The sequence below is a fragment of the Chaetura pelagica genome, unplaced genomic scaffold (assembly GCF_000747805.2).
Source record: "Chaetura pelagica isolate M959 unplaced genomic scaffold, ChaPel_1.0 scaffold124, whole genome shotgun sequence".
Taxonomy (NCBI): domain Eukaryota; kingdom Metazoa; phylum Chordata; class Aves; order Apodiformes; family Apodidae; genus Chaetura; species Chaetura pelagica.
This window is the reverse complement of record NW_009952891.1, coordinates 741,987-756,108: the sequence shown is the minus strand read 5'-3', so window position 1 is coordinate 756,108 and position 14,122 is coordinate 741,987. Positions and strand designations below refer to the sequence as shown.

Genomic DNA, 14,122 nt, shown 5'->3' with positions numbered 1-14,122 from the left:
TCCAGCACTTCCCAGGCTCACAGCCACCCCCTCCCAGCTCAGCCCAGTGCTCCCAGCATGGCCCAGCACCCCCCGTCGATTCCAGCACTTCCCAGGCTCACAGCCACCCCCTTCCAGCTCAGCTCAGTGCTCCCAGCATGGCCCAGCACCCCCAGTTGGTTTCAGCGCTTCCCAGGCTCACAGCCACCCCCTCCCAGCTCAGCCCAGTGCTCCTAGCATGGCCCAGCACCCCCAGTTGGTTTCAGCGCTTCCCAGGCTCACAGCCACCCCCTTCCAGCTCAGCCCAGTGCTCCCAGCATGGCCCAGCACCCCAGTTCCTCCCTGCAGCCAGCCAGAGGGCTGCCCATCACCCACCCTTCCCACCGGCCTCTTTGGGCCATTTGTGGCCTTTCAGCCACTTCAGTCACGAGCGACTCCAGGACGGAGCTAAGAGCTGGTGGCACAGGGCAGTGTCCCCAGCCCCAGTGCCCTCCTCGCTGCCCCCGGGCTGGCTGGGCCAGGGTGGGTGCCTGCAGGAGCCTCTGGAAGTCCGACCTCCCGGCTCCACGGGAAGATGCACTTGGTCTTGTTTTTCACATTCGTTGCACAGTCTCAGGGCGTTTACACCACTGATACAACTTGCCTGGAGGTTCCTGTCAGCTCCAGATGAGCACGGGTAGCGTTAGAGCCATGAAGATGCTGAAGGGAGTGGAACATCTCCCTGATGAGGAAAGGCTGAGGGAGCTGGGTCTCTTGAGCTTGGAGAAAAGGAGACTGAGGGGCCACCTCATCCATGGGCACAAATCTGTTCAGGGCAGTGTCAGGAGGGCAGAGCCAGGCTTTGTGCAGTGATGTCCAGTGACAGGACAAACGGCAGTGGGTGCAAACTGGAGCACAGGAGGTTCCATGTGAATATCAGGAAGAACTTCTTTGCTGTGAGAGTGACAGAGCCCTGGGCCAGGCTGCCCAGAGAGGCTGTAGAGTCTCCTTCTCTGGAGACATTCAAACCCCCCTGGCCACGTTCCTGTGTGATGTGCTCTGGGTGCCCCTGCTCTGGCAGGGGGGTTGGACTGGGTGATCTTTCGAGGTCCCTTCCAACCCCTAGGATTCTGTGATTCCCCTGGCAGCTCCATGGGTGCCCTCCTTCAATTTTGTGTTTCTACCCAGATCAGAAATTACCAGCAATTATGTTAGAGGATGTCCTGGGTTCTGCACACAAATTCTTCTGTATTTAATTGCATTATTTACATGTTTAAAAACTGAGATACCCCCACTCTGGGTTTTGCTCTGCAGGCCCCCCTGGGACGTGGGGCAGGGATGGGTGGCTGGAGAGGGAGATGAGCACCCATGTAATCTGAGGGCCCATCCTCAGCAGGGCCAGCGATAACAATTGAAGGGGAGGGGAGAAAGTTGTCTGAGGGTGATTAAAGAGCAGTCCTATTATCACAGCAGAGCATTCCTCCTGCACCAGTGCTGGGCAGCTGTGTTAAAATTTCCCAGTGTATCTGCTTCAAAGTATAATTGTATTTTTAAAAATAATAAAACACAGACATCTTTGTTATTTCCAGCTCTTTGAGGGTGTAGTTTAGTTAAAATGAAGTGTTGCAAGTTCTTCAAGCCCTGGTAGGACTTTAAAGAATAAACCCAGGATTTAGATCCCACTTGTAAGATTTCCAAAACTTAATATGCTCCAAATTTTTCAGAGTTAGAGCAGATGTATGTGCCACCTTATCCATGAGAATTTGCTTTGAAGGACAGGCAGTCCCTGTGGAGAATACACATCCATGAGGAAAGTTCTCCCTGATCCCACAGTGGTGCCATTCAACCAGTAACTGGATTTACAGTTAGGGCTGATGGAAATTATAATCTTGCTTTTATAATGAGCAAACAGGCCTGTTGGTCACTTCTGCCTTTTAAAATTACAAACTCTGGCAACCTGCTTTTGGAATAGGATTAAAAAAAACAAACACAACCTATGTTAATATTAAAAATCACCTTTGGTGACATTTCACAGCTTCTTCACCAAGATTCATCATCTGCCCAAGGCTGGACATTCTGCTGTGGGTCTATGCATCATAATTATGAGAAGCAGCAGCAGAAAGAGAGGAAGGCAGGTCTGATGGGGCTTCCCAGAGGACACAGCATCAGTACAAGTCCTGGGAGAGAGAAATCATGTTGTCCAGCTCCTCGCATTGTTGAGGCCAGGACCTCCATGTCTCACTACCCCATGGGCAGCTGGAGCACTGGGATGAAGGAACATGGGTGAGAGATCCATGCAAGGACCTCCATGTCACGTTGTGAGACGTAGCCAAAGATCATGCTTCTTCCACCAGGCTCGTTCCTGAGGAGTTCCTGCAGCTGTCCCTAGTGCAGCCCTGATCCTGGGTAAGCTTTGAGCTCCTTCCAGCAAACCTCTATCATCTTTTGGCTGCCTTGGTTTTTCCGGTAGTGCAAGAGTAACTGAGAAGCTTGTGGGCATCATTCTGATCCTTACACAGACCTTAAATCCTACAGTCATGGCAGATCAATGCTCAGCTTGAACACTGGGCAGCAAAATAGGAAGGAGTCCTGATGGTCTCTGCCTTATCCCTGGGTATATCTGGGTCACAGTCAATTCCTGCATGTGTTGGTTGAGTGACCTCTCACTGAGGAGAGCTTGGAGCACAGCCATGCAGCGGGAGAGACTGCTCTGCACTGCATCTGTGTAGCCAGACAGATTTAGCTCTGGGTTGTCAGTGAACATGTGTGGCATTCACCAAAGGGAGGACATGCAAAGAGCACTGATAATATTCCTTATTATAAACTATTCAGTCTTTACTGAGTCTCAAGTGAGTCTTCTCTCGTATCCCCTCCTCAGGTGAGGTACTGAGAGGAGTGAGTTCTCCAGCAGGCAGGAGGGTTGAGGAGGGAGCTGTGGCACTGAACACAACCTTGATGAAATCCCAGATAAAGTGTTGGGCTCCACAGAGGGGATGATAATTCAAGATCACTGAATCCAGCCAGGCTTGCAGACCAAGAAGCATCAAGTGCGTTGTGCCTGCCCTTTGGGAAAGACCAAGGTTTTTCCTGCTTTGTGTGACAGGTGATATGCAGAGAGGCTTAAATTTAGAGCCCAATGCACAAAGCACAAAGGGTGGGTCAGGGCCCTTTTTAAGTGCCACTGCAGCCACCAGGACACCGGGGACAGCAGAGGGTAGAGCAGCAGCTGCCTGACCCCATCCCGACTGCTTCTCTAGCACTACCAGTTCATTTCCACCTGCCCCCAGGATGTGGTTGAGGACCCCCAGCTCCAGGAGAGAGGAGTCCAGTTGCAGTGAATTTAACAACTCCTCCAAGCTGCGCAGAGAGCAGAAACCTGTCCCCATGTGAAGGCACAGAAGAAACCCCCACTGCAAACACAGCACACATGGGAGGGCACAGCCACACCGTGGCTCCCAGGAGAGGCTCCAAGTCTGGTGCCCCTGTGTGACACTGTCCCTTGGTACAGATAACCATAGGCTGGACACACTCCAATGCCTGCATGACTCAAGTGTCATTAGATCCCTAGAAAGGCTTTCCTCTTAGCAGGATGGCCATGTCTGAGGAGCACCCTCTGTAGCAGTAGCATTGCTGGGCAACACAGATACATCTCAGTGGGGAATCTGGCTTATGCATATCGACACGGACACAGCACAGCATGCAGGACTATTTGAGCAGAGAGCACTATCTGCCCTCTGACTGTACCAGCCAGCTTCCCATGCATGGCTGCCAGCAACCAGTGGTGATGTGTATGGCTGCTGTAGTTTATCAGGGTGGCAGAGAGATTTACCTCTGCTTCATGTGCTGGCAGGATATTCATTCCCAGAGCTTTGGTGACAACCTTCTCCAGTAGGGTATTTCTTTGACACTTGGGCCCCTTATCCGTAGTCCTATTCCCTTTGCTAGTTTGGTCCTTCACCCACCAAGTGTGTCTGTGCCCTGAAGCTACAAGCCACCTCTGGTGGGACCAGGCTTTTCCATGTGTGTCCACAGCCCACACCAGCACTGGCTGTGGTGGTGATGGATAGTTTACAGTACAAGAGATAGTAAACAGTAAGATCACACAGCTAAAAATGAAAGATGATCAACATGAGGCACTTAGTGATGAAAGAAAAAGTCTGTCTGGGCTTCCTCACATCCACATGATTTTTTCTAGGACCACACGAGTTTCATAAGCTCCCTGTCCCTGTAGCCATTGGAATAATTACAAATGGTGGCATTATAAGCAATGTCAACTGGGTCCCTAATTCTTTTCATGAGGCTGGCAAAGTGAAGTCCTGGCAGTACTGAAGCAAATGGCAAAATCTCCACTGGTTCCCACAAAATTAGGGTTTCGCTCCCCCTCTGAACTATACTGCACATCTCCCAGCCTGTACTGAGGAACCATTTCAGATTAAATATTGTGCCTTGTGGCTGCCACATGTACTGGAGGTGTATGATGTGGCACAGAAAGGCCCACTCATGTTCACAGCTGTGAAGCATGGCAGAAAAGGCAGATTTTCCTCCAAACTTCTTAGTATGCTTGAACTCTATATGCTCCTTAGCTTAAAGATGTGTCCTAATGCTCTGTCACTGGAATTTTCCAGCACTAACTCTCTGCTCACGTATCAATATGTGTCCAGACCATTTCTTTGGGCCACACGACCACCACGTGAAGAAGCAAGAAGCTGATAACAGCAGCAAGGAGGAGGCCAGTGCACTGACCCTTGCTGAAACAGGCATTGTTTCAGGGAGAGATAAGAGTCTCCCACCTCCATGGGTGGGCCTCTGGAGTGACCAATGAGCGTGGTCAGGCACTAAGGTCCACTCTCCCTATCCTCTTTATAACCAGGGCTGCCAGGGTGATGAGTCCAATCCTGCTTGGAGCCTTCCCTGCAAAGAGCCTGAGCCTGCTCCTCCTGCACAATGCTGACTCAAGCTGAGAAGGCCATTGTGGCTGCCATCTGGGCAAAGATGGCTACCCAAATTGATGCCCTTGGGGCGGAATCACTGGAGAGGTAAGTCCCCCAGAACCCCTCCAAAGGGGGTTCCTCCTCTGGCTTTGCTCTTAGGATGCACCTCATGTAAAACTTGTGTGAGTGAGAGCACACTGGGGCTGGTGAGAGCTGATGGCTGACCTCTGTGTTATTTGATATGTGATTTTCTGGCATTGTATCTGTGCCACTAAATGCTAATAGATGGCCTCAAATTCTTACAGCAAAACATAATTTTTCTAAGCAATTCTAATGGTTTCTTTCCCGTTATAACAATTTAGGGAGAATTCCGAGCCAGAAGCCCTGGCAAGGAATTCAAAGTCATTCGTTCTCAGTGTCCTGAAAAGGGCTTATCACTATTAGGAAATGGACTGTACAAGTGATGCAATTTCCCTTGCAGTTTCTAGGCCTTAACAGCTATCCACTAAATTCCCTGGATAGTCATGTTTCATTGTTCCAGTTGGTAATTAACAAATGGTTAGGAAACAAGACGACTGGACCCCCTGCATGTTGTAGAATACAGTAATAAAAAATTCATGCAAATGATAGCCTGGAAATTGCTCAGAAATTATTATATTGTTCAAAGTTATTAAAAGGTTACTTACAGCTCAATATGAAGTATTGTGATACTCCTTCCAGGACTTTGAATACCACTCATGGATACTGGTTTGTTCAGCTCCTGTTAGTTTGAAGATCCTGCAAACTGGCTTATGATATAACATAGGAAATGCAAGGGACAAACTGGGGCTCTTTTTTATTTAATACAAAACAAAAATACATTCAGTTTAAAATTATTTTTGATACTTCATTCTTCTCTAGTATGTACAGATTAGCCCACTGTCTAATTTGCACATACTGCAGGGAGTTTTAAGAGCAGAAAGACCTTCCTGATGCAAGCTTGAAGCTCCCAAAGCTCTGTTGCCACTGCTGAAGGAGTGACTTTCTGTACCTGACAGGCTTACCCTGCACTTGCTCTGAGGTTTTCACCATCTCATGCACACCATTTCCACTGCTGAATCTCATTCACATGTTGTCCTCCAGGCTTTTCTCCAGCTACCCCCAGACGAAAACCTACTTCCCTCACTTTGACCTCAGCCAAGGCTCAGCTCAGCTTCGTGGTCACGGCTCCAAGGTCCTGAGTGCCATTGGGGAAGCTGTGAAGAACATTGATGATATTAGAGGTGCTTTGGCCAAACTCAGTGAGCTGCATGCTTACATCCTCAGGGTGGACCCTGTGAACTTCAAGGTGAGTAAGGAGAGACTTTCAGGGGTGAAAGATGCCATCACAGAATGAAAGACTGCAGATCATTTTGGCTGATGGCAGCTTGATACCTGACTGCACTGCATAGCCTGGTCAACTCATGTCACTGCTTATTCCTCACCTGCTTTTTAACCTGAGATTGGATCCTTTAATGAAAGAGCTGGTGAAGTTCAAGCAAAAAACTACACAGAGGGCTCCTAAGGTTTGTGTTAGACTCGAGTCTCTGCTGCCTTTGTTGTAATGTATGAATCTCCCTCACACATCAGGTTCTATCACCTGTCTTGAACAAAGTCTCAGTACATTCTAAACATTTTGACTTTGTTGTGTTTTCCTTTGGTAAGGAACAAAGGGACATCTGGAAGAGGGAGTGGGGTTTTCCCCCATAGCTTCATCACACATAGCATCAGGCAGCAACACTACCCGGTTGGGACATGTAGTCATCATGCCAGAGCACACTGGGACCAAGGTCCATTGCAGACCCCTGGACTGAATTTTGTTACTAAGATGGATTTCATCCTGTTTTCCCTTGCAGCTGCTTTCCCACTGTATCCTGTGCTCTGTGGCTGCCCGCTACCCCAATGACTTCACCCCAGAAGCCCATGCTGCATGGGATAAGTTCCTGTCCAGTGTTTCATCTGTTCTGACTGAGAAGTACAGATAAATGATCTCTACAGAGGGTGAGGGATGCACAACCATGGTGCCTGCCAGCTGCCAGGCTCTGGAGTATTCCCTGCTTCCTATGCAGTCCTCTCAAATCCCCTCTGCAGGGGCTTGGTCATCTGCAAAACCTAATAAATAACTCAAATGTGAGCTATGGTCTCTGTGTTTTCATCTCCATGTGTTCCACCTGCACTCGACTGTTCAGGCAGGGGGGTGGTCTGAAATATCTACACAATACAGAGGGGAAAATACTAAGCTGTGTAAATTCATGTGCTAGTTCATGTACTCATGTTCACCTACCAGTTTGTGTGCTAAGCTGTGTAAATTTGTTGGGAATAACATAAAATTCAGTGGGAATAACATACTAATGAGCAGAAGCCCAGAACAAGTTGGAGCCCTGTGACTGCTACTGCTCACCAAAGGTGTATCCACAAAAGGTATATCCACAAAAGCTGTATCCACCAAAGACTGTTTCCAGACTGACCAGGAAAGAACCTTTTACCCTGCTAGTATATTGAATGGAGCCAGACTTCTTGTTTGGCCTATCCAAACCCCAACACAACCTGTTGTGAGCAAAACCTGCATTGCCATATGTTATGATGTGCCCAGAGCCATTCTGGGCATTGTCTCCTCATGCTCCTCTCCATGGGGTATGGCCAAGGTATCTGATGTGCTTCATGAACACCTGGGGCTATCACACCTGCTACACAGGTTTGGGAAAGGGACAATCCCCTCAGCTTAACATCTCTTCTTTTTAAACAGGAAACTTTACATGCATTTGAAATTTAGGAATACTAGTGGTCATTGAAGATCAGTGTTGGTGGCGCCTGCGGGACCACAAATTCCCAGGGTCTCCCTGGAAAGCAGCAACAGGGAGCATCCCTCCATACGCACCTCCTGTGGGTCACCCCAGAGACAGCCAAGATCTGCACAGTGGTTCACACACTCTCCCCCTCAATGGAATGAGGGGAAGAGGAAAGGAAGAACAAAAGCAAGGAAACTTGGGGGTCAGAATCAATCAAACAAACAAAGAAATAATGGTTGAGTAAGTGAAGGATAAGTGGAAAAGGGAAGAAAACAAAACAAAATAGGTGATGCTGAGGCAATCACTCACCGCGCCCTGTGGGCGGACTGATGCCCAGCCAGTGCCTGAACAAAAGAGATGGGTAACCCCCCTAAAACTCCCTAAACCCTCCTCTTTTCCCTTTATTACTGAGCATGTCATTATAGGGCATGAAATGCCTCTGTGGCTAGCTGAGGTCACCTGCCTGGTTGTGTCCCATCCCAGTGTATCATGCACCCCAAAATCTATTCCCTGGTGGGCAGAGTGAGAAGCAGAGATGGCCCTGATGCTGCTCAGCAGCAGCCAGAACACCAGGCTGTTATCAGAGCTGGCTCGGTCACCAATCAAATACACATGGGAGCTGCTGGGGAGAAAATGATTTATCAGGTTGCATTCTCTGCCCATGCCTGTCTCAGAGCACTTCTGACATAAAAAGATGGGTGCCAAGTCTTAATCTTGCTCTGATTGACAGCTTGAACTGGCACTGCAAGCTCCGGTCCTCATCTCATTGACATTTTGGGACTGTGTTTGTGCAAGGGGGAGAGATGGTGCAGAAGCTCTGGTCACCAAATTGCTCTGAATGTGTCACACAGCCTGCCACAGGAATTTTAGAAACATTCTGCCTTTGTGGGTCTCAGGTGGCCTGAACATTTCGATCCACAGCTTAGATGGTAGCTCAGCATTTGGTGTGTTCCTGACTCCAGGTTTGTACCAAAGACTTGGTACAGAGGCTGAGGGAAGGATGTGATAGTCACCAACCTCCATATCCCCCGTGGAATGTCCCAGCACTTATGGAGCATACACTGGGGTGGGAAGAAAGGAAGAAGCCCAGACCTGACAAACACCACAGGACAGACTTTGGGAAGAGCATGTGCCTAAAAAGCAGGTTCTTCACTGCCCAGGTTTCTCTGTGTTGCTGGAGAGACAATGTCTCCCATGGTGGATCCTGGGGGAGGGCTTGTCTGTGGCTCCTGCTCATGGGGTCTATAGGCAGAGAGAGGCTGGATGTGCTGGAGTCTGGAGGGGACACATGTGGGACCCATCCTAACACCCACAGAGCCGGAGAGGACCCTGGGCCGGCCAGGGGAAATGGTGACTCCCAACAGGAGGCTTGAGGACAAGCTGTGCCACCCGCGGGACATGCCCCTGGCTGCTGTTGACCACGGGGCAGCCCTGCCAGCTGCTGCCCCCAGCCCGGCCAGGGGCTGGTGCGGTGGGACAGGGCAGGGCAGAGCAGCTGGGGCCCCCTGGGGCCCCCCAGGACAGCCCTGCAGCCTCTCCCCGGGCCGCACACCGCGGGCCCCCCGCCCCTCCGTGCCGATAAGATAAGGCTGGGGTGGAGGAGCTGGCTGCTATAAGAGGGTAGCCCGTGGATGCTGCTGCCACCGAGACCTCCCTGTCCACTGCCAGCCACCACCATGCTGACCGCCGAGGACAAGAAACTGATCCAGCAGGTCTGGGACAAGCTGCAAGGCTGCCAGGAGGAAGTAGGAGCCGAGACCCTGCAGAGGTGCGGGCAGGGCCCAGGGAGCCCCATGGGCGAGGGGGGTGAGTGGGTGGGAGCTCCACGGGGGCTGGTGGGGTTGTGTTCTGAGGGCCAGCAGCACTGACCTTCCCGCTCCGGCAGGATGTTCACCACCTACCCACAGACCAAGACCTACTTCCCCCACTTCGACCTGTCACCAGGCTCTGACCAGGTCCGTGGCCACGGCAAGAAGGTGGTGAGTGCCTTGGGCACTGCCGTGAAGAGCCTGGACAACCTCAGCCAGGCACTGTCTGAGCTCAGCAACCTGCACGCCTACAACCTGCGTGTCGACCCCGTCAACTTCAAGGCAGGCGGAGAAGGGGGAATGAGGGATGGGGGACGGGAGGAAGTGGGGGGCAGGAACTGGGCTGGAGAGCCAGGCAGCAGGGGCTGTGGGCTGGGCTGGAAGTCCAGAGCCCAGGGGATGGAGAGTGGGGGACAGGGAGTGGGATGGGGGATGGTGGATGGGGGATGGGGAGCAGGGGATGGGGACTAGAATGGGGAGACAAGAGACAGGGGATGGGGAGCAGCAGACAGGGACTGATCTGGGGGCTGGTGGTTGTAGCAATGGTGCTGAACCCTGTTTTGCCTTGCAGCTGCTGGCACAGTGCTTGCAGGTGGTGCTGGCCACACACATGACCAAGGATTACACCCCTGAGATACATGCTGCCTTCGACAAGTTCCTGTCGGCTGTGGCTGCTGTGCTGGCTGAGAAGTACAGATGAGCTGCTGCTTGTGCCCGTGTGCCATCAATAAAGACACCTTTGACAATGCACCATGTCTGTCTGTGCTGTGGCCAGGGCCCGGGTGGGCTGGGGTGTTGTGGTGCTCCCGTTGGAAGGAGGGAGGGAGGGAAGAAGCTACTGGAGAGACCAGCCATGGTACATGAGGGCAGCAGTGGCCATGGGGTCCCTGGCTACCCCCCAGGGCCCTGCCTCCTTCCAGCCTATCTTGGGATGCTGCCAATGCTGGTAGCAGGACCTGGGGAATGCAGCTCAGCCTGTCACCTCACCATGCCTGCATCCCTCTGAGGAGAGAGGGGGGAAGGATGTGCCAAGCCAAATGTGGTTCTTGTGTCTCCTTTGAAGGATTCTCCAGGGAGGGTAGGATTAATCCCTCCTGGCTGCATCTACCATGATGACTGTTTAGAACTTCATTGGGGATGCTGCAGGAGCTAAGTGCCTGTATCAGCTCCATGGGCAATCAGGCAAGTTCATGGAGGGAAAAAAATCCACCACAGGCCACGAAGCACAAACACTGTTCTTGAGCTCCAGCCCTTGAGCTACAAATCCCAATCGACTGCCAGTGAAGAGCCCTGGGTGTCTGCTCTTCCCCTGGGAGCTGGGATGTGTGGGAGTGGGGCAGGCAGGCTGCAGTCCAGCTACAGGGACACTGGGTTCAGTGTCTTGGAGTCTGAACTTAAAAAAAACATAGCCTTTATATCACAGGTGATGGGTTATAAGAGAGTAAATTAGCTCTGGGTTTGCTCTGCACTGTGACACCAGAGGGAGGAGACGAGCATTCCTGAGGGATGGGAGATGTGCATGAGATAGCAGTGCCTGCCGTGGCTCAGTGCAGCAGCTGGGCAGGGGCATGTGAGGACTCTGCACAGAAACAGGGCTGGGAGTCCCTGTGCCACCCTGGCCCCTGCATGCCAGAGAGCACTCAGGAATCCACAGCGACTGTCTGACAGGCACCACCACCCAAGCACTGCCTTCCCTCAGAAACAGCAAAACCAGAGCCCGTTTCCTCCAGCTGCCCACCTGACAGGGGGAAACCCCCAGTTCAGACCCCCAGAGCGACTTCCCTCCGTCCTCAGACACATCCCAGTCTGCATCCCAGAGTCTTCATGTGCATCTACACCCATTAATTTTTGTGCCACCAGGCTGCAGGGGTCTTCTGCCTTTGCAGTTTGTGCCCCTGATGCAGCACAGGCAGCAGACACACCACCCCACTGCTGTTTCCCTGGGCTCTGCTTCCCAGAAGATTAGCCCCCCCGGGCCTTCCCCTCCTTCCCTGCTCTGAAATGGTGCCAGTTTGAGCTAATCTCCCCCAAACATGAATGATAAGAACCATCAGCCACGGAGGAAACACGGGTGTGAACTGTCCTGTCTGCCTGTGCCAGCTCTCGAACCTACTAGAAGCACCACAGGGCCCCTCACCCTCCTCACCATCCTTGTTTTCCTCACCATCCCCATCTTCCTTGCTCTTCTTGCCTTCCTCACCTTCATCATCTGGGGCACAAGGGGCTTGCCATGGGCTGCTGCAGCCCTGCCTTCCTTCCCCAGCTGTGAGCTTCTGCCTCTGCAGGCCAGTGCTTGTGTCAGTGCCCAGAGCTGATCCCTGTGGCTCTGCTGAGTGTCTCCTCTTCCCAGCACTGGGGTCAGGGAGAGGGCTGGGGCAGGGGAGGCCCAGAGTCTGGGAGCAGAGGGATGTCACTGCGGTTTGGGGAGCAGGGGGTGAAGAGGGCACACAGTTCACCAGTTTGGGGTCCACTGAGGGAACGAGAGCAGTAGGTGCAGAGGGGCAGTGTGAGTGGGGGCTGTGTGCACTGGGGCTGTGTGGGGTGTGCACAGGGGGTCTGTGGGGTGTGCACGTTGCTGCTGTGCTGGCTGAGAAGTACAGATGAGCTGCTGCTTGTGCCCGTGTGCCATCAATAAAGACACCTTTGACAATGCACCATGTCTGTCTGTGCTGTGGCCAGGGCCCGGGTGGGCTGGGGTGTTGTGGTGCTCCCGTTGGAAGGAGGGAGGGAGGGAAGAAGCTACTGGAGAGACCAGCCATGGTACATGAGGGCAGCAGTGGCCATGGGGTCCCTGGCTACCCCCCAGGGCCCTGCCTCCTTCCAGCCTATCTTGGGATGCTGCCAATGCTGGTAGCAGGACCTGGGGAATGCAGCTCAGCCTGTCACCTCACCATGCCTGCATCCCTCTGAGGAGAGAGGGGGGAAGGATGTGCCAAGCCAAATGTGGTTCTTGTGTCTCCTTTGAAGGATTCTCCAGGGAGGGTAGGATTAATCCCTCCTGGCTGCATCTACCATGATGACTGTTTAGAACTTCATTGGGGATGCTGCAGGAGCTAAGTGCCTGTATCAGCTCCATGGGCAATCAGGCAAGTTCATGGAGGGAAAAAAATCCACCACAGGCCACGAAGCACAAACACTGTTCTTGAGCTCCAGCCCTTGAGCTACAAATCCCAATCGACTGCCAGTGAAGAGCCCTGGGTGTCTGCTCTTCCCCTGGGAGCTGGGATGTGTGGGAGTGGGGCAGGCAGGCTGCAGTCCAGCTACAGGGACACTGGGTTCAGTGTCTTGGAGTCTGAACTTAAAAAAAACATAGCCTTTATATCACAGGTGATGGGTTATAAGAGAGTAAATTAGCTCTGGGTTTGCTCTGCACTGTGACACCAGAGGGAGGAGACGAGCATTCCTGAGGGATGGGAGATGTGCATGAGATAGCAGTGCCTGCCGTGGCTCAGTGCAGCAGCTGGGCAGGGGCATGTGAGGACTCTGCACAGAAACAGGGCTGGGAGTCCCTGTGCCACCCTGGCCCCTGCTCATGCCAGAGCACTCAGGAATCCACAGCGACTGTCTGACAGGCACCACCACCCAAGCACTGCCTTCCCTCAGAAACAGCAAAACCAGAGCCCGTTTCCTCCAGCTGCCCACCTGACAGGGGGAAACCCCCAGTTCAGACCCCCAGAGCGACTTCCCTCCGTCCTCAGACACATCCCAGTCTGCATCCCAGAGTCTTCATGTGCATCTACACCCGTTAATTTTTGTGCCACCAGGCTGCAGGGCTCTTCTGCCTTTGCAGTTTGTGCCCCTGATGCAGCACAGGCAGCAGACACACCACCCCACTGCTGTTTCCCTGGGCTCTGCTTCCCAGAAGATTAGCCCCCCCGGGCCTTCCCCTCCTTCCCTGCTCTGAAATGGTGCCAGTTTGAGCTAATCTCCCCCAAACATGAATGATAAGAACCATCAGCCACGGAGGAAACACGGGTGTGAACTGTCCTGTCTGCCTGTGCCAGCTCTCGAACCTACTAGAAGCACCACAGGGCCCCTCACCCTCCTCACCATCCTTGTTTTCCTCACCATCCCCATCTTCCTTGCTCTTCTTGCCTTCCTCACCTTCATCATCTGGGGCACAAGGGGCTTGCCATGGGCTGCTGCAGCCCTGCCTTCCTTCCCCAGCTGTGAGCTTCTGCCTCTGCAGGCCAGTGCTTGTGTCAGTGCCCAGAGCTGATCCCTGTGGCTCTGCTGAGTGTCTCCTCTTCCCAGCACTGGGGTCAGGGAGAGGGCTGGGGCAGGGGAGGCCCAGAGTCTGGGAGCAGAGGGATGTCACTGCGGTTTGGGGAGCAGGGGGTGAAGAGGGCACACAGTTCACCAGTTTGGGGTCCACTGAGGGAACGAGAGCAGTAGGTGCAGAGGGGCAGTGTGAGTGGGGGCTGTGTGCACTGGGGCTGTGTGGGGTGTGCACAGGGGGTCTGTGGGGTGTGCACAGGGGGTCTGTGGGGTGTGCACAGGGGCTGTGTGGGGTGGTGGGGTGTGCACGGGCTGTGTGGGGTGTGCACAGGGGCTGTGTGGGGTGGTGGGGTGTGCACAGGGGCTGTGTGTGTGCGGGGATGGGGTCTGTCTAGGGGGT

The 14,122-nt window shown here is 53.0% G+C and overlaps 2 protein-coding genes across 2 annotated transcripts; both read left to right on the top strand.

Moving 5' to 3' along the window:
* Positions 1 to 4,860: 4,860 nt before the first annotated feature.
* Positions 4,861 to 7,041, top strand: LOC104386822 (hemoglobin subunit pi). Its single transcript, XM_009995487.1, has 3 exons — positions 4,861 to 4,994; positions 6,012 to 6,216; positions 6,764 to 7,041. Exons 1-3 carry the CDS (start codon positions 4,903 to 4,905, stop codon positions 6,890 to 6,892), a joined length of 426 nt encoding a protein of 141 aa, XP_009993789.1. The 5' UTR covers positions 4,861 to 4,902; the 3' UTR covers positions 6,893 to 7,041.
* A 2,303-nt stretch (positions 7,042 to 9,344) lies between these two features.
* On the top strand, positions 9,345 to 10,251 carry LOC104386821 (hemoglobin subunit alpha-D). Its single transcript, XM_009995486.1, has 3 exons — positions 9,345 to 9,464; positions 9,582 to 9,786; positions 10,076 to 10,251. The coding sequence occupies exons 1-3, from the start codon at positions 9,373 to 9,375 to the stop codon at positions 10,202 to 10,204; spliced, it is 426 nt and encodes a 141-aa protein (XP_009993788.1). The 5' UTR covers positions 9,345 to 9,372; the 3' UTR covers positions 10,205 to 10,251.
* Positions 10,252 to 14,122: the final 3,871 nt, after the last annotated feature.